Source organism: Labrus mixtus, chromosome 12 (genome assembly GCF_963584025.1).
Source record: "Labrus mixtus chromosome 12, fLabMix1.1, whole genome shotgun sequence".
Lineage (NCBI taxonomy): Eukaryota > Metazoa > Chordata > Actinopteri > Labriformes > Labridae > Labrus > Labrus mixtus.
Genome location: NC_083623.1, coordinates 3,672,291 through 3,692,940, shown reverse-complemented (window position 1 = coordinate 3,692,940; position 20,650 = coordinate 3,672,291). Strand labels below are relative to the sequence as shown.

Sequence of the window (20,650 nt, the reverse complement as noted above, 5' to 3'; positions counted from 1 at the left end):
ATCACCTGCATTATTACTGTATAACATCTTGAAACTCGGCCTAACAGTACAGTCAGAACTAGTTTTAAATCATCCATTGTTTCACTCAACCTTGTGCTGCTAAGGTACACATCTTTTAAACATCGTGTACATGAATCTTTTTTTAAATGTGTACGCTGACGGGGAGTGAGAAGACGTGCCATCTTAAATGTGTTCCTTGTAATAACTTTAAAAAAAGGATCTATCTTTCAGATCAGTCTTTGGAGTTTCACAACAAGCAAATGCTCATTTACTCATTATTCACATGTAGGAAAGGTTAGCGGGTCAATAGATGCATCAGTCCGGAGCTGGTGGAGACCTGAGCGAAAAAGAGTCACTAATGAACTCTTTGAATTGTCTGAAACTTTACTGCTCCGTCGGCTTTATGCGTAATGAGGCAAGAATTACAAACCAGCTTTGACAGCATGTCTGGGTTGTGTGACTCAAAAGAAATCTATCAAAACCAGTGAAGTATAACTAGACCTATGACAAATTAAAACACAATACAAAGAACATTTGGGGGAAATAAATGGGATTATAAGATGACCAATCTTTTTTATCCTGTGGCCTCGTAAAGAATGATCCGGCTTCTATTAAGTTGAACCAGAGATGCTGTTAAGTTCAGTTTGTAAAGTAGGTATTTGATGAATACTTGTCAATGCATATCACAGAGAGTCCCAAAGTGGTTCCCGTGGTTACATGGAGGAGGACTTCCAGGTAAACGTAAGGCTGAAAATCTATCTAAACCAGAAGTGAGGAGAAAATACGACGAGTCATATCTGGCTCTCAGCTTCACCTCGTCCCCGACTTGAGAAGAAAAAACAAGCCCACACTAGCTGCTGAAATGAGCGAGGGACTGGAAGTATAAAGCCTAAAAGATTTTCATTGATTTTGTTATTTTCAGGTAGTTTACTCATCTTCAGAGAATCTAGAAAAACAAATCTGTAAGAGTAGAATAGAAAGTCTTTATTGTCATATAATTGTGCTACACAAATAGAAACCCTTTACCTTAAAGTGCTCGATCATACAGGCGTCTATCAGCAACAAACAACCTGCATTCAGGTAAAAGAAGAGGGACAGTAACTGGACACAAGTAAAGAAAATAAATGTACAGTCAGAAATGTAAATATTGCAAAGGTAAGAAGTGTGTTTTCTGCTCTGGAAAAATCAGATTTCTACAGGCAGAAGTGAAGAATGTACAGTATGTATGCTCAGGTGTATACACAGGTATAACTCATACTTAAAGCAATGATTTGTTACATCTTCAAAACTGTGAAGTCTCATGTTACAGTTTAATAATCTGTTGAAGACACTTCTTAGTTTGCTCAGTTTGTTGTCACATTGAAGATGCTGTTCTGTATTTACAGACAATATTTTGGATAAAGTCTAAACACATAGGACGGTGTTAGAAAAGAACATGACTGACTGACAGTGTGATTAGTGTATATGGATGTATGTTTATGTGTGTTTGTATGGTGAAAGGTTTTGATCTTCCAAAGGGGGGCCAGGCGGAGAAAGTTTGAGCACCACTGGCATAAGAGATCTTTTCAGCCTACAAACTGGTATGTATTTAAATATCAGTTCAACACTGATAATAGCCTACTAATAATAGTTTGATGTAATATTTACCAACTGAATTTTTTATTTCTTTTGACAACATTACAGTCTTTATCATCAGGTAACACAGATTAAAGTAAAGCCACAGATCAGTGCTAGTCATCCCTTAAATCGTTCTCATATCAAGTAAACACAGAAACTTAAAATGTGTCATTTTGTAATTTAATAAGGAGAAGCGTGCAGAGGCGCTGCTTGTCAACAGGCTACTGCTTGGGGCCCCAGGTCAGTAGGGGGGCCCGAGGGGCTGGTTTAAACTTTAAACCACAGCAGTGGCTCAAAATGTGCAAATTTTGCAATGACAGTAGCAAACCTCCCTAAGCGGGCCCCATCTGACAGCTCTCACTCGTATAACAGTTGACTGAATGATTCTTGTCTAGCCCTAAATATCGGGGTGGGATGTTTGCTTGATTATTTTGTTGCTGCAGCATTATTTGTAACATTATGGGGATGAAGGGTATTTGGAGGGCCCCCCTGTGGATCTCTACCTTGGGGGCCCAAACAGACTCCAGAATCGCCTCTGATCACAGTCTTTGTCATCAGGTAACACGGATTACAGTAAAGCCACTGATAGTCATCCCTTACATATGCAGCCTTTGTTCTCTTTGTTAACACAGCAACTTAAAATGTGTACTTTTCTCATTAAATATAATCCAGTCGGATATATAAGCGTGTATAAATGTTAGTTTTGACACTGTTTTGCCTTCATTTCTTTGAGCAATATTGACATTTCTGGTTTGATGGACGCGTTTCCGGCCCACACCAACTACGTGTGAATGGGGGCGGTCGGAAACACTTGAGAGTGGAAGTTGTTCGCCGTGCTTTTTATTTTCCGGTTTCTTCTCCTCTTCTATGTTCATCAACATCTTTTAAAGGTGTTTAACTCAAAATCTAAGCAGAGGTTTTGTGTTTACACGCTTTTTAGTGTCGACTGATACATCGCGACACCCCCCTCTTTTTGCCCAGTCGATGGTATAGTCCTAACGTCCAGCTGATTGCTTTGAGTACCGTTCAATTATTCCAGTTCAAACTGAGCCGTTTTCTTTCACTTATCGGGAAGATTTTCTTTTTTAGCCGAAAAGGGATCGAGCTCGTCTCCGGTTTTTCACCGATTTGTGGACTTTAAATCAAAGACAAACGAGGAGGATATTTATTTTTTTACTTCAAACTTGAATGTTGGATCGTTTTTTGCTCGCTGAACGACCAGGCCCCGGACTCATCCCCAGCCTCGCGTTGCCAGCTCGGGGTTTTTGTTGGTCGTCATGGGAGACACCAGCGAGCGAAGCAAAGCTCCGAGTCTACCTCCGCGGTGCCCCTGTGGATTCTGGGGGTAAGATATAACACGAATTTATCCTAATTTATCAAACCTACTTCGTTAAAGTGACGGGATCAGATCTTCTGGAGGGGTTGAAGTAGTCCAAACCTATTGTTGTTGTTCTGTTGTAACAGGCCGAGGGTGGGGGGTTGGGAACCTTATAAATACTCCTCCTAGCTTCAAACATATACTGTTTCATCACTACTTTTACATCTTTTAAACCAGTTTTAATCATATCAAACCTTCGCTGTGACATTAAACCGTGTTATATCGTGTTTTTGAAGTCGTTTTGTCAACCAGGAGGAGGTGACGTACCCGAGATAGAAGATGATTTATTGCCAGCAGGTTCCTTTTAAACCTGCCCCCCCCCTGTTCTCCTGAATCACCTCGAAGGAAATAAAACAATAAAACTTCAACATTTCCACTTCGGTTTAATCATCACACGAAGTAGTTTGGATAAAAGCAGCCTTTAGAGTTTGTATTACACCCTTTTTTACAGTCAAGTGGTGGATGTGTGTTGCATACCGGATGTGATTCACTCATGTCTTCAGTGTTGCCCCATAGGGTTATTTTATTTTTTATTTATTTATTAAAAACGATGTACACACACATAAACACGACTAAACATACATAGGCATGCTTTATACATTTTTAAAAATTAATATAAAATGAAGAAGTGTGATAGGAAGTAGAGGTTTAACCCTTTTTAAGCTGTTAACGAGAAATGAGTGTAACTTAGTTAGCCAATGATTTAGCAGAAACATGTCTGGATCTACTTTATTTCCTCTAAGTTTATTAAGAACAAGAGGAGCAGCTCATGTAAAAACGTCCTGATATTGTAGGTACAGTTTTTAAATGACAGCAGACACCAGAAGTGACAAAGTAGTTTTTACTGTATAGCCTCATATATAAATATATACAATGATACATGCAGAAACTCACTGGAACAAACTATTAATATGTGACAACTTGACATGTTGTAAAATCCATATACCCCGAAATTAACTAAACAGTCAACCTAACCATTGAATGGAAAATAGTTAAAAATGTAAATAGTTAACACCTAAATGAATGGACTTTTGAAAATGTGCATTGGCCACCATTCTGACTCATCATACAATTTCAGTAATGAATCAATACAAACTCTAAAGATAAGGTACTATGTCATTCAAAGGCACACAAATGATGAAAATGAAGACCAGGGCTCAAGCTGTGAATCTTAAATAATGTCAAAACATTAAATTGGCCGCTAAAGAATCTGCAAATATAGGAAAGAGTTATTAATTATGTCTTCTTGGATCTGGGGGGGTAAAGTAACTTGTTAAAACATCATCAGTATTTTATTTTAATCCTTAGTAAACTGTATTTTAAAGACAAAAATAAACATACAGTAAAATGGATAAAACAGTCAATATGACCATCACAGTAAAATAATGTGAAAATTTGCAAAAGACAAGAAATAGAGACAATCAGAGGGCAGAAAACAGAAGAAATATGTGAATTAAAGAGGAGTTATTGAAATTCAAAATCACTATACGTTAGTATAGTGACTCAAGTCATTGGTTTTAATTCTTAACGGCTTAAATCAAAACTAGAACACCTTTTATTTTATCATGCAGCGCATGACATGTATCTCCAGAGAAAAAAGAGCCTAACACTAAAAAGATATTCTGTTTATAATGTTTGCAGTTATGTTTGTTTTATAGTGAAAACACTCAGAAGTCTTGTGTGTTTTGTAATGAAATGAAATGCCAGTGTGACCACATTCAGTAAAGTTAGGGGCTCTTTTGACAAAAGTTTCATTGCAAAATTCAAAAACCAAAACGACAGCTTTGTGCTGATCTATTTAAAAAAACCAACTCAAACGTGACTGATTCTTCTGGTGGCCTTCAAAGCAGCAGAGAAAAAACCTACTGAGATAAGATTACCCTTATCGTCCCTCTGGCCTCCGTTGACTCCCTGTAAACTTCTGTCATACTCGGATAACAGAAACATCCTTCATGTCAGGGAGGAACCAACAAATACTGTGTAAAAACACGTCAGCAACACAGTAGATCCCCTTTTTCATGCATCATCATTCCACCAAAACGCTGTACGTCTTGACATTTGGTTTGAGGAACAATCCCTTATCATCCCACTCCCCCCCTCCAGTAAGCAAACTGGGACCAGTAAACCCACCTGTCATTGTCAGGTGACAGAAATGGCAGTGTTGTGCGTTTACAGCCCCTTCCTGCCTCGGCTCAGAATAACACCTGGCCGGGGGGGGGGGGCTGCTGACCGTTCTGTCCCACACAGGCTGTGCACACATGTCACTGGAACTCAAGGCCTCTTATGGAGATCTTGAATGAGGTTATTGTAGCCTTTTTTGAAGGAGGGAATTTAGCGTTGTTGAAAGATGTTGGAGGCACAGAGCACTCTTCTTCACCCTGACAACAGTCAATAATGACATCTTTTTAAAGCAGCATTCTGGTTTAATCAAGGAAAAGGCAATGACTGATACAGAGTGCCAAAGACTACACCATGTGACTATATTGACTTGTTTTACTTCTTTGAGTTGGTCTGTTTTTACAAGTGAAATCTCTCAACTGTTGTTGTCTTATTCACACCTTCAAAGGGAACTGAAACTCTCCAAAGAAAACCAGTTTGAGAAATCTTACGTTAGTTCAGGCAAGTGTTTCCGTTTAAAAAAAAAAAAGACAAGATATATATAAAGTAGGAACTAGACAGGGCGCCCGCATCCTAGTGGTTGGTGCTTGGGCCCCATGTACAGAGCCTCCAAGTGGACGTCCCAGGTTCAATTCCGACCTGTGGCTCCTTTCGCCTTTCTCTCTCTCTCCCCGATTTGTGACTTTACCCTCTGTCTCTCAAAAAGCCCCAAAATAAACCTTTAAAACAAGGAGGAACTTCAGCGTCGATGATAAATCTATCAACCTGTTGAAAAGAACGCCAAATTCAGAATTGTTGATCAGATGTCATTTAAAAAACCAAAGATATTTTTTCTTCTCTGGTCTCGTCATGAAGACAACAAGTCTTTAACAAATCTCCATCGTCAAGTTATGCCAGCATTCTGTCGACTATTTTATTGTGGATTAAATAACATCAAACCATCTCCTACATTTAACACAAATTGCAAATTAACAGCAATTAAATTTAGCAGAGTTAAGCCTGATTTATACTTCTGCGTTGAATTAACGCCATAGTATCCTACAACGACCTGAACACCACATACTCGGTGTGTCTGCTTAGCTCTATAATACTCTGTCTACAGAGTTGGCAGTACGTTTGTGTACAGGAAACAGAGACGAATGAAATGGATTATGTAGGAGATGATAAATATTGAGCAGAAGTTGATTATAATGCAATGACGAGAGGAGACATCGGAGGAGATGGGATGTACAGCCGCTGAATCAATTGAAGACGGGGGGGGGGGGATTTCTGTTGCGGTTGTTTGGCCACTCAGAGACCTGGATCAGGATCGGCTTCTGCGTTGGCGGTACAGGGCTATGAAAACCTAGTGGCGTGTGCTGCAGCGTAGATTTCAACGCAGAGGTATAACCCAGGCTTTAGATGATGAGGTGCTCCTCAGCTGTTACAGAACACAGATAGCTGATGTCCTACTAGAAAAAAAAGCCTGCTCCCAACTGAGTCTGGCCTACATACAAGGTCATCAAACTGGTTTTAGGGTCAATTTTCCTGGAAGTTGAACTCAAAATAAATCAATGTATGGCTCCTGGAGAAGATTGTGCAATCAACCCAGCTGTCAACGCCTCGGGGTGATGTTATGAACTTATGAACCCTGACAAGACACTATTTTGTTTCCCATACTGGAAGAGCAAAACATATGCTGCTTGTGAAAAACCAGGAAAGGATTCTGCAGTCAAGAAGTCGTTGGTAACACGAGGGGGGAAAGAAGTCTTCTCTTTTCGTTTAAACGCCACAATTCTGATCTAAAACTATCTCTACGTTCAGTAATTGCTCTGGTGCTCCTCACAGTTGTGAAAGTCGGTTGACAAAACGGTTAAAAGCACTTTTTCCAAATCTGTTGATCAGCTCTATTATTCCAGCAATGAGTTGAAAACATGACAGATCGGGGTCACCACCACCAAAGTCTAATCAGTTAAAGCTTCGCCCCGAGGCCGGCCTTCTCCCAAAAATTCATCATGATCCACTTAAAGATAATCTCAGACATCTTGGGGGACACACTGATACATACAGTCTTTGTCCTGCTGCGTTAGTCACATGGTGTGAAAACCCCACGGTGTTCCAGCTTTTTTGACACCATTGACGGGGCCCACAGCTGACAGGACATTGTGGTGGTGTGCACATTAAAGAGGAGTCCAGAAGGGGAGGGGAAAGAAAGGGACATATCTAGAGGTAAAGGTAACGCCAAGAAAACTGGGAGGCAGGCGAGTACAATCCAAAATGCTCGTCTTTTCTGATGCAGTCTGGATACTTTAACTTGCTAACCAGCCGTTGGGATTCTGTCCAACGACACAGAGCATTAACATGAAGACAAATATTCTCATAAAGCGGGCTGCCTGCGTCATTCTTTTTATGCCGTGGGAGCCTCCCCCTGCCAATCTAACGGGGATAGTCTCCTGCTGTGAGGTGAACAACCAGATCAGGAGGATTCCAGGGGCAGACCTCCTGAAATACTCCAGAAATGCTCAGGAGTGCATGTAAAAAGGGTTTATGACCATTTTTTAACCACCTCTCTCCTCTTTCGGCAGCAGGTAGCATTTTCTTTCCGAGTAAATCTTAGCCAAACCTCAAAGGCACGGTGGCCATGTGAGGACAAAATCATACTACTGTATTTGTGTTTAATCACAGAGTGGCCTTTGTCACGCTCCGCTCCACTCTGTCAGCCTCTGTTGAACTTTGATCTTAATTCCTGAGTGATGTGATGATGGTCTCACATTGACCGATTCGTGCTTATCTATTTCAAAACATGTGATTTGTTTTCACCTGTTGTACCCAACTTAAGCCGGACCTGCAGAAGGACCCACAGTAATCGACCCCGAACATGTAACGGGCAGACTGTGATTGTTTGTTAAAAAGGTTTTAAAAAATGTCCTTTCACTTGGTTGAAACTAAAAGCGATGATTAAATAACATCATTTAAAGAAAATGAATCAATAACAGCAGTTATTATTGGGTAATAAATTCATTACACCCATATGCCCCTCCTGTCTGTGATTCTTCAGCCGTTTACTTCCCCCCCCCCCCCCCGCACTCTTGATTTCCTGTCACCCAGCCTCGGATTTATTGACACAGACGTCCAGATTGCCAGTTTGACAAACATAAAAAAAAAAAAAAAAAGGCAGCGTGGATGAAACGTAAGGAGCGATTACAAAAGACGGTTATGGTTGGCACTCAGTCATGATATAATTGTCATTTGAGATATTAGATAAGGGGTCAGGTCCGTGTTACATGGGCAGCAGTACCACATTACAGAATGGCGTTTCACTTCCACTTGTATGTTCAGCCTCTCACCATTAAAACTGACAGGAACGCCATCTTTTAGGAAGGACATGTTTTATTATCCAGAATAAATCATTCGCTGGAGTATCTTTAAAGATGATGTGCTTCATTTCTGTGCGGTTTATTGTTTTATTTCTATTTAATCATCTCCGTTTTTAACATGTTTCCTGCCTATTTGTTGTCTGAAAATGTCCTTGACGGTTGAGGAAAAATGGTTTTTACTAAAATAGAAGCGAAGCTGAAATGTCTGACGAGGCCACTGACGTTTTATTTTCTTACCTCTCTTATCAGGTCCAGTAAAACTATGAATCTCTGCTCCAAATGTTTTGCTGGTAAGTCCTTTCACACTACATATATTTTAACAACATTATTTCAGTTCATTATTCTATCTTGGGTGACAGCTGCATACGTAACATCACACAGAAAATGGACCAACAGGGTTAAAAAAAAAAAATAAAAAAAGGAGGAACAAAGTGGGTCAACGGAAACCGCTAAAGTTCACTTTAAACCTCTGATTGGGTCTAAAACTAGTTCATAAAGCAGTTAACACTATCAGCAGGTTTATCTTTTAACATCTTGTTTCTTCTCCCTCCAATAAAAGTGCTCCACTACTCACTGCTAGAGCCTGACCGATTGATCCACCAGCCGATAATACCGGCCGATATTAGCACATCCAGTCACTATCAGTATCGGCTAATTTAATCGCAGATATACTCCGATAGCAGTTCTCTATTTGGCTGTCACCAGCAGAGGGCGCTGTATGTATACAACAAGCACCATCACTCTCCAGAGTGTCAAGCGGTGACGCACGTACATGTGCAGTTACTTTCCAGTCGAGTTACCATCTTGTATTTGTTATATATCTCTTCCACATGTGTTTGAGAACTACATTTATGAGTTTAACACAATAAATGTTTATCTATGCATTCAGAGAGACCGAAGATAGATCAAAGAAAGATATCGGCCCATTTATCAGTATCAGATTTATCCCTATAACGGTCGGGCCCTACTCACTACTCCCAGTCGTACCACTGTACAAAGACACTTTATCATTCATTAACCAGCTTGGTAATACTTACTAAACTTGAATTGAGCGGTATAATGAAGTTATCTTTTTGATATTATACATTATTGTTTAAAGTCTTTCCAGTGAGGCTCTGGTTTGCCTGTGATGTGTTCATGATATCTTTATAAGTTTTGCCCAAGCCATACACAACTTTGATTAAGCTTTAAATATTGTGCATATTTCAATGTTTATTGTGTCCGTTTAAAGTCTCTTGGCAGAAAGAGTGCTGCTATTTTTCTATAAAACCACCAAGATGGATTCCTTACATGTGTAAACCTGCTTGAAAGAAAAACACAATCTGATTCTGTAACTCAGCGGTTTGACTGAGTGGGAATCAGCTACTTCTATGGACTATGCATGTTGTATAAAGACTATTTTAAGTAATCATGATTAAGACAACCTTTTTATTTTTAACGTCTTTGTAAAGTGGTCGCAGTTCAAGAGATGAAGAGTCACAGAGTTCATGCAAAAATGTCACAAAGATGGGAGAAAACAACCGGCCCAATCTCTGCTCTCCTGCTCGCTGGCAGGTGAACAGCTGCCGTTTGGCGTCTTTTTTTCTTCTTCTTCTGTTCTGTAATGTTGCACATCTTCAAGAAGCAGCGGAGGAATTTGAGGCCTGTATGTCAAAAAGAGGAAACACAGAAGGAACAGGTCGCTCCTGCTTATAATTGCATGTTAGTGCTTCCTTTAACACTTGTAGGAGCTTGAAAACATAAAATCTCTTTTTTTTCCATCGGAAACCGTTCTGCTTCAGTTTGCTTCTTGGCGCCTCTTTTTTTGGCGTGCGGCTCTGATCCCACTCGGACACATCCAGCAGCAACCTTGAGCGAAGCTCTGCCAGCTGATCTCAGTTAGGAACGCTAACAAGGCTGAGAAGTCATTTAAGAAAAATGAAAAAAAAACTCGGAGTCAGAATCCAGAATTCAGAGTCCCCTCCTTTATTACAGAAGTCCTGAACACTTCTGCACAAAATGATCAGCTTAAACCTGCCATTTATAAAAAAAACATTTTTAATTGAAGTACTGCTGTGTACTTGCTTTATATTCTTATTTAATTAGATAAGAGGAGGCAGTAGCTCAGTCTGTAGGGACTTGGGTTGGGAACCAAAAGATGTGCCACTTCCCAAGTACTGCCGAGGTGCCATTGAGCAAGGCACTGAACCCCCAACAGCTCCGGTGCTCTCCCTGTGCAGCAGCCCCCTCACTCTGACATCTCTCCTTTAATACATGTCCACAGATCCTCGGATTAGTGTAACACACTTGACACCCTTAACCATGTTGGGAATTAAACATTATTCTGCTTCCTGTGTGACCACTTCATATTTAACATTAATTTAAAATAAGCGGTGTAAATCCGAAACCCCTTTAAAAGTAGAATGTTTCCTCATTGTGTAGACGAGAAAAATGCCCAATTAGAGTTTGAAAATGTCACGGTATGCCTGGAGTTTTCTCAATGACTCCTCGGGTCTGGTTTAGATGGATGGGCATGAGGGTGCACTGCAGCCCCTCAGTCGGTGTCCATGGCAACCATCGAGCATGGCAGACAGCGAGGACCTCAGGGCCCCCGGCTTTGAGTCTGGCATCACAGACCGGGCTCAGAATAGACTCAATACACATGAGCGCAGAGGCAGAAGTGGGTTAGTCCACATGTGGAGGAGAGAAACCAAAATGTAGGCTGACCCGCCTCACCCTCCCTGGAGGAGAGAGAGAGAGAAAAGAGACAATATCCTCGTGGATCGATCGAGTCTGAGATGATCAGAGTACAGACAGGTCTGAGGAGCGGCTCAGTCCTCCAAGGTGACCGTCCAGGACAGGAAAATAATGTTTCAGTTTGCAAAGTTTACTTCTTGTCCATCGGGGGCTCGGCTGTTTTCAAACTTTTACATTTGGTGGATTTAGTTCTTGGTTGTCTTCTGAAACATTAAAAGGTATTCTATTGGAATAATCTTTACCAGAGGGATGACAGAACACAGCTGACAGGAAATGAACAGGGAGAGAGATAGGACTGTGACTGACAGTTACTCATATTATTGGTTACCTGCTCATCATAACTCACCAGGGACCAAGTGGGTGTCTTCATTTCTTTTTTATTCTATAACAGCCCAACAAAAATGACACCATCCTCAAAGAGTCATGTAGTATTTCCACTGCATCACTCTGAGTCACTCTCCTTTGGTTTCCCTTTTTCTTTTTGAATAAGTTGTGAAACTTACCGGAGAATGTTTTGTGGAATAACCTTGTCAGAGGTTTCAAGCGAACTTAAATATGGAGTTCACTGCAAAAAAGGGATTGGTCATTGAATTGTGAGACGTGAAACCCCACACACACAAACCGCCCGCCAGCTGTAGAGGAAGAAGGGTTTTAGCAGATGCAAAGTGATGACCTAATTATAACCCGTACTCGGTTTGCACAGTGCATCTTTTAGTTAAAGAGAAACGGTGACATTAATGAGTATGCTAGTGCAGAAGTGGCTTGAAAATTACTTTAGCAAACAAAGAACAGCAGACTCTTAAGAGTGTTTTTTAGTACAGGTAAATGCTGAATAGTGATGTGTGGGTCACAGCGTAGCCACAAGACCATCATTTACTAAATCAACACCTAAAAGACACAACAAAATGTAATAAATATATGGAGAAGTAGACTCATCTCGATAGAATCCCACTAGTCTTTGCAGGTCGCCCCCTGCTGCCCGTTAGAAACAGTGCAGGTTTTAGGCTCTCCAACACTGGCCCTTCTTTTTCAGAACTTGAGTCTACATGCACATCTTTTATACCATAGCCTGTACCATCTGTTTTCTGCACGCAGAGACAAAACCTGTTATTAAAGACTTGGTGTCAGATGTCTGGAGGTTTTTGGGCTGTGCAGCTGCATTTCTGTACACATGCATGACTGGAGATTTTGCTCTTGAGTTTCTTTCTCGTCTCACTCTGCATGCGTTTTTGCTGTCCTATTTTTACATCTTTGTCCGCTTGCTTCCTTTGCTGTTCTTCACCACAGACATCCAGAAGAAGCAGCCAGGAGAGGACTGCACCTCCAAGCCCATCCAAAGCACCGGGAGTAGTAGCCAATCGCCCGTTTTCAGTAGCGAGACGAGCAGTAGCAGTAGCCAATCCCCTTTGTCGTCGTCGCCGCCCTCCAGCTCCGAGCAGCCGTCAGCGGAAGAGTCCTCGCCCACATTTCCCAGCATGAGGGAAGGTAAGATGGGACTACACGCTCTCATGCCTCAACAGTGCTCATTTTAAAGCGCTGATGAATCAAGCGTTCTGATCAAGTCGGGATGAGAAACCTTCAAACTACTCACACTGAGAAAAGCGTAACTATTAAGAGGTTTGCTGCAGAACTTTTTTATGAATTGATCAACATTTTCTCTCAAGACTTGGACACCAGTGTGTTGTTTTAGATATCAACTGTCATCGGTTTGTACTGGCACAAACGTCACTGTGCAGCCTTCTCAGTCCCACAATAATCACAATAAAGATAAAGGGATCAGCTCTCGGGGTTTCACTTTTTGATGGACAGAGATGACGCTAATGTCCCAGTACAACATGGCACATGGTGCAGGGACAACTGGAGTGAACATGCAGAGTGCAAGATACACAACAGACAGGCTGCTTTATTTAAACTGCAACACAGGCAATGTGGTGCTCCATTCAGGCAAAGAAAGCATTAGATCAGGGATGGGCAACTTTGGTCACAGCAAGAGCCACATTCATTTCATTCTCACTGCCAGGGGGCCAAATTGTAGTACACAAAAATGATTACAGTCGATTATGTCTCAAATTAAACTCAACATATACCAGTGATCAAATATTATTATGGACATATTTCTGGTTTTCATGATTTCATGGCAGATTTTGTCATGTTTCCAATGAATTGATATGTAAAAATTGACCTGAGGGCCACGTTGGATTTTGATGGGGGCCGCGTGTGGTCCCCGGGCCACCAGTTGCCCACCCCTGCATTAGATAAGACGCATCAAGACATCGAGTGGAAAAAATACAACACTAGACTCATTACAAATTCAATCAAATAAATTAAACCATGAGATGAAAGAGAATATGACAAAAACATAGAATACAAGTTTAGAATGAGGGCGCACTCACACTGGGCAATCTGTACCGTGCCTAAGCACACTTCACCCTTAAAGTCCAGTTTGTTTGACTAGTGTGAGTGCTCCGGTACACTTCCTCGTCCCTGGCACATTTGGAAAAGGTGTGCTTGGGCACGGTCCAGTTCATGCACAAGCACATGAACACAACGTGTACAGCCTTCATTACCGAAAAACCCCGGAGTGTTCTATCTCACTGAAATGACTCAAAATAAGACACAAAGTCAGTAAAGTAGCCGTCATGTTCTCTGAGTTGTTGCACGGTGAGTTGATGCTGACCCAACCGCGTGTCCCCCCCTTTTTTTTTTTCCAACCCGTGCGTCTTGTAAACTCAGCACGCTTCATGATCATGTAAAGCCATGCATGTGTTGTATTACAACCTTGTGTACAAGAGGTAACCGTGCTCAGGCCCGGTTAGTCCTGGAGCAGTGTGAGTGCAGTGCAGGCCAGCGTGAGTGCGCCCTGACCATCAGAAACAGGAAACAGCATATTTTAAGGTTTCAGATTCATTGATATCCTCTGAAATATGTTGTCAATTGTTTCTCATGAATGTTTTCATTTGTTTGCTGCAAAGTAGCTCAACACAGCTTCCTCTGATGCTTCTGAGTTAAGACAATTACGGCAAGTAAAACCTAGGCTTACATATATCTATATAGTTCTTTTCAATGTCTCTACACAGTGTTTACCATTCAAATCTTTGTTGATCACGACCATCTTTTTAAACTCAATAACACTTAGTCGATTTCTGTTTTAGTCAGGCAAAAATACAAATACAAATGCATTATGGGGAAAAACAATTATTTAATTTCCAGTTTAGTCATTTTACTATGAATGTTGAGGAAATCTTTATGTTGATTATTTTATAGTAAAAGAAAAGATTAAAGGGAGAATGTGCAACTTTTTACACATAAATATGAAAATCATAAATCCAGTCTGTCCTGTGTAAATGTGTCTCTGAGTCCTGACTGTCTACAATGAGGGAGAAGCTCGAGTCCCGCTGGCTGTGTTGTTGTCAGAGCTGTGTTTACATGGACGGGACGGCCGGCTCCTCCCCTTGTGTATAAAAGCTGTTTTAGTCGAGGACTAGAGAGAAGAAGAAGCATCAAATGGTTATATTTATGTTTTAATTGCTCACAGTCCCTTACAAATAAAGTAAAAAAATGAACATACTCACTGATTATTTAAATGTCATGTAAGCATTTTTAGGTCACTCTCATTCCGTGTCAATTTACATGAAATGTGAAGCTACGAGATAGCTGAAGAGCGCTAACACAACAATGCAGGACACAGGCTTGAGCAGCGTGAGCCAAGGACAATTTTGTTGGCCGGTTGCGCTAAACTCGTTGGTGTGAATGTGAGGGGAGAGGGGTTGGAGGTGTGTCGCTGGAGGAGAAGGAGTTGTGGCCAAACAGCTGTTTGTTGTGGTTTCCTGCTGGTGCTCAAGGGCGACCACCACTAAATCAAAGAGTTGCACATTCTTCCTTTAAATGTCTTTATCTTTGCTGCTAAATCTCATTTAGCAAATGTCATATTGGTAAGTAATAATTCACATCTTTAGAAAGAGTGTTTTGCCTTCAGCGTCCTGGTTAGTAGAACTACAAATACCATCTCTGGAATATAAAAATATTCCTCTGGAGAGTAAAATGTTTCAGGATCCTTGATATGTGCAGCGGGTCTAACACGGGAGTTTAGTTAGTCTGCTCACGACTTCCACAGGGTCACATTTTCTGTGTTGTATTGAGGCTTATAACAGACTCACTTCATGTGTCTCTTCTTGTATAATAGTTTATTTTTGCCTTATGTGAAGAGATCGTTTCTCAGCCTGTCTCACACGTCTCTTTATTCCCGTCTGCAGGCGTTTCGTCCACAGAAACAGCCCAAGGCACCCTCTGCACACCCACAAAACGTCCACGAGAATCAGGTACAGTCGGCCTCTTCTTCTCCTGCCTGTAGCTCTTTCCTGACCTGCCCTACTTTCTTCAACGCTAACTCTTAAAAAAAAAAAAAAAAAAACCTGCTGTGTGATTTCAGCGTCGGGCTCGGAGAGCGAGGCCACGCCGGAGAAACGGCCGCGGACAGACGAGCAGCAGCAGCAGGAGGAGGAGGAGGAGGAGGGGAGCAGCGAGGAGGCCCGCGGGACGCCCAAGCAGAAGAACCGCCGACGCTGCTATCGCTGCCAAACCAAACTAGAGCTGGTGCAGCAGGAGCTGGGCTCGTGTCGCTGCGGTCAGTACCGACACATGACGGTGGCTCTGCAGTCACATGTTGACCTCCACCTTCACACACACACTGAGTTTAATTTAACCTCGCTACGTTCCCCCCACTGTGCTTTAAATATGTCGTGCAACAGATTCAGCTGCTGAGGTTTTATTTTTATTTTGACCTAAAAAACTTAGAGCTACATAAACCCCGCCCACAAATCTGTTTCAGTTCATTCTGACTGTTAGATCTTTTTTTTTTTAAAGGCACAGGTTAGAGATTAAAGGTAATTTATTTGCTGCTGATTCACACTGAACAGGTAAAATATTTTACGGCAATTTCAGTGGATTTGTCATGACCCCAAAATATTTAAAATTGTGTTCTAGATATAAATATTCTAGATCTGTCATTAAGATAATTTGAAAGAAGAAACTGTGTGTGTTTTTGTGCACACTGAGCTGAATTCTTGCAGGTGAATTTATGAAATTAAGTTTTATTTCTCTTCATTTATTTTCCAACTTGACCTTGAAAACTGTTGTTCTTCCATGTTTGATGATGTAAAAAACATCGATTGTGATATTTCCCCTCTTAATGAGAGGGAGCGTTTATCGGGGGTCACTTCCTTCACCTCACCCGCTCTGCTTTCTGTTCCCCCCCCCCCCCCCCTCTCAGGCTACGTGTTCTGCATGCTCCACCGTCTCCCCGAGCAGCACGACTGTCTGTTCGACCATCTGGGCCGCGGGCGCGAGGAGGCCGTCCTCAAGATGGTGAAGCTGGACCGCAAGGTGGGCCGCTCGTGCCAACGCATCGGGGAGGAGTGCTCCTGATTTGCCACGCCCGCGTTTTATGACCCGCCATCCGGTTAGAGATGAGGCGCTTACAAAGAGGAGGAGGAACGAGGAGGAGGAGGAGGAGGAATGACATGTGGGGTTGATGGGAGGGAGGGGAAGGGGGGAAGAAGAGGAGCAGAAGGAGGAGGAGGAGTTAGGGAGGGAGGGAGGACGGTTTTTGACATCCTGCATCTGACCCGACAATTTTTTGGATCTGAGCTCGACGCCGCCCTGTCGATGTCCTGATTTCCTGCGAGGAGCTTCTGTTTTGGACTTTGGACTCGGCTGCTCGGTGCCAGCAGGGAGGCCTGGCCGAGGTTTTCTGCGGAGCCACGTTCAGAATCGCATGTTCACACACAGCCTTAACCCAAACCCCCCTCTGTCAGTCTTCAGAGGACGGACACCAATGCAGAGACGGATCCAGTTAAGAGCTCCGCCATTTCTCGCCATCCTCTTCGGTCACTCCTTTTTTCTTTTTTTCTTAAACTAGGAAATCACAGAGGACGAACTGTCGTAGCATTCAGTTGGATTGTCATTCAATATATATATATATATATATATATTATTTTTTTTCATTTCTTGGTCACGGGTTGAGGGGTCCAGCTCTTTCCCATGACCACTCCTCAGGTCGTCATCAAGGGGTTGGAGTATCAAACCTGTAGCCCCGCCTTCCTCTTCTTCTTCTTCTTTTCTTCCACTAACGTTTGGGTCCACATGCAGCATCACTTCCTGTGTTTGGCTCGTGCATGGAAGCAGCAGACGGTGTATTTGTGCAGGTTTGAGTGTGCTAATGTGAGGCAGTCCGAGGACGCTGTCATGGTTTGATTTCCTTTTTTTATTTTTATTTTTTCCCCTTCCTGTGTGGCCGTCATGGTGATTAGCTCTGTTTCTACTGCGTAACCACGGCGCCGTGGAGGACAATACAGCCAATCCCTGCCTCCGCTCACACGGAAAGAGTCAAATATATGAACATCACACTAACGGATACATGGGCTGTGTAGCAGATCCTCTTCTCCCTCTCTCCCCCCTCCCCCAGTTTGAGTAGTACTGTTGTTTTACAAAAAAGAAAAAAGAAGAAGAAGGGGAATACGTCTGAATTTTTGTATTCAAATGAAGAGTTGTTCGCCAAAACGCCACGAGCTCATCACAGTTAAGAGTGCTAAACTGGACACGTTTATTACCTAATACCCTTTAACCTCTTCTATAATTTATTTCTTATTTTTTCCTTTTTGGTTAGGATTGGGTGTCATTGAATTTTCTGTTTGGGACATAATTCTTATAATGTTGCTATAATAATGCTTTTTTTTAATTTTTATTGATTGCCCCCCCTCCCTCTCCCTCTCCCTCGCCCTCCCCCTCCCCTGAGGTGTTGCTCCTGTTCTCGAGCGTTCACTACATCATAGTGGTGCAGTCTGAATCAGTGATGTCACAACATTAGGGTGATGTAACACAGACAATTTTTTTTTTACAAATAACCCAAAGATAAAAGAGAAATCTGATAGAAGATGGAAAGTGTGCGATATGATTCAGAGTCATCATCCAGGATTTCATCTCTTCTGTTCAGTAGTGACCTCGATCAGCTCGGGGCTGGGCAGTAACACTTCAAATGATGACATCACCTTATTTCATGTTTTAATATCAAACACAATCACTTTTTATCACCAGACATGATGTAATAGTTCTAAAACACCTTTAATCATTTTTCAGTGACATTATTTAAGGATTCTTTCTTTTATAATATAAAGCAGTTCAGGTATTTTTAAAAAAGGCTGCAAGCTGAGCTGCCACTAAGTCCTGATGTCATCACTTTTTTTCCCCCCCCGACATCTTTATTAAGAGATAAAACAGGCGTGCACTTTGACTTTCTTTCTTTCCCCTTGTTTGCGCTCGCCTACTCGCCCCCCGAGCTTGTTTCAAGAGGTTCCACTTCCTGCTTTTTTTTTTTTTAAGAATAGGGGTCTGTGTTTATCGTCAACAAGGTTTTTAACAGCCGCTGTAATAGTTTCCTCCTCTTAAAAAAAACAACACTGGAATTAAAATGAGGAAGACGCAGCGCCATGCTTAACGTCTGTGGTTTTTTCACTCGCCCCTTAAGCAGACACGCGATGTCTTTAATGAGGGGGCTGCTAACCGAGCTGCTCGACACCCACATAACAGACCAGTTCTGTCAAATAATTTACTCTTTTTAAGATGGTAACAGGAGTTTACTGCCACTGTCATGCACCCTGTTTCCACTCTGTTTTCATTTTGTTGACGATGCAGGAAGCAGATGTGTTCAAAAAAGTGAAACAGGAAAAACAAACGCAGAGAAACTTTGTTATTTTTTCCTGCGGTACTGTGAAGTAAACTTCTTATAGAAGCCCTGTGATAAAGATTTTTCAGGTGTACGTTATTGAGGGTGAACATCTTCTGACATCACTGATTCAAACTGTCGCCGCTCTCCTGTGTTTAAGCGATGCCTCGGCTGGATTTTCGCTGCAGATGACAACATGTGAACGTTTAAATTAAGTGGTTTCCTCCTTTTTTTTTTTCCCCTCGTGTGTTTTAAGTTCTGTCATTGTTTGACTTCAATCAGCCCTAAACAGTCTACCTGCTTGGACTTTGTGCTGTGCATATTGTTCAGTTTCACACTTCTCTTCCTTCTGCTCCTAAAGGGACATTCTGCCCAAATCAACTTCTTTGTTTGTGACTTTGCAGACGCTGACTTTTTTTTTCTTTCTTCTTACTCAGATTTTTTCATTTTGTCTGTTTGGTATTTGGAGCTCGTTTGAGGTGCATTCAAAAAAAGTTGGTTCATAAAGGTACGGATCTCAATAGAAGTACTTTTGCAGTATCACAGGGAGTGCAATCCAACGATGTTAAAAGTGTGTATTTAATTTTTCCAGTTTGGAGAGTTAAGAAACGAGCAGCAGTGGATTTCCTCGAAACGCAGGAAAATCAACACGCATCACTTTTTTGTTTCTTATTTTTCGCGAACGAACTTCAGAAAAGTTGATTGAGGTGGAGAGCCCTCGTTACCAAACACCACTTAACTATGCTAATCCTCATGCACAGTCCCCCCCAACCCCTCCCTCCACCCTCCCCCCCTCCTCACCCGTCTCGTCCTTTCCTGTGAGAACGCAGCGACAGAGGGGGCGGGGGGGGGGGGGGGGGACAACGTCGTGGCTGGTTCTTCTTTTGATATTTTGAAGAAAAAAAACCTTGTTTTTGTTTTTTTTTGAGTGCTAATGAGAAACGGAAGAAATGGAATATCTTTCTGTACCTTTTAGAGAATCAAATTATTTAACCTTATATCAGTTTGAGTTACTTACACCCTAGCATAGAGTGGCATATTTAGTTAAGTGTATAAAAAAAGCAAGAACATAATTCTGTCCTATTTTCTCCTTTAATTTTATCGTGTTCCATTTTCTGCTGAGGAAAATAAACTGGATTAGAGGATGTGGTGTGTGTGTGTGTGTGTGTTTCTTCTTCCTGATTCAACGTGTGTTCAACAGGGTTTTCAATAAAAATGCCAAAATAATACCCATCGTTATTATTTTATTTTAAAGATATGTTTGCCTTTTATTGGATGGGACAGGTGAAGAGAGAAAAGTAACGTCGGGATGAGAGAGTGTGGGAAACATGCAGCAGCCCACCCCGTTAATGTTTTACCTATTTTTCTTTCTGAGACATTTTTTGGCCTTAATGTCTTTATTCTAGAGAGAAGACATGCATAGAGTCAGAAACAGGAGAGAGAGAGAGTGGGAACGACATGCCACAAAGGAGCCGCATGTCGGATTTGAACCTGGGACCTGAGCCTCAGTACATGGGGCACGAGCACTAACCACTACCGGTGCCCTCACTTTGTCAAAGTTGATCCCAATTTGATGTTGAAACTTAACTTAAATTTAAATTTAACTGACCACATGTGGAGTATTTGTTGTGGATTTTTCTGTTGCTAATGAAAGATCTCAAGTCAAAGTCTTTTGTCTTTGTGTATTTTATTGTATATAATAAAGTTTTTTTGCAAAAGGTGTAA

The 20,650-nt window shown here is 41.7% G+C and overlaps 1 protein-coding gene across 1 annotated transcript; it reads left to right on the top strand.

Moving 5' to 3' along the window:
* The first annotated feature begins 2,624 nt into the window (after nt 1-2,624).
* LOC132984641 (AN1-type zinc finger protein 3-like) lies at nt 2,625-20,070 on the top strand. The gene is made up of 6 exons (XM_061051507.1): nt 2,625-2,962; nt 8,719-8,759; nt 12,493-12,690; nt 15,459-15,524; nt 15,635-15,829; nt 16,475-20,070. Exons 1-6 carry the CDS (start codon nt 2,895-2,897, stop codon nt 16,627-16,629), a joined length of 723 nt encoding a protein of 240 aa, XP_060907490.1. The 5' UTR covers nt 2,625-2,894; the 3' UTR covers nt 16,630-20,070.
* The last annotated feature ends 580 nt before the right edge of the window (nt 20,071-20,650 follow it).

What these genes read in the sequence shown, in the direction of transcription:
- LOC132984641 (XM_061051507.1), top strand. Translation starts at nt 2,895, where the DNA reads ATGGGAGACACCAGCGAGCGAAGCAAAGCTCCGAGTCTACCTCCGCGG. An exon ending in ATTTCCCAGCATGAGGGAAG is followed by an intron (nt 12,691 to 15,458) that starts GTAAGATGGGAC and finishes TCCCGTCTGCAG; the next exon opens with GCGTTTCGTCCACAGAAACA. An exon ending in GCTGGGCTCGTGTCGCTGCG is followed by an intron (nt 15,830 to 16,474) that starts GTCAGTACCGAC and finishes CCCCCCTCTCAG; the next exon opens with GCTACGTGTTCTGCATGCTC.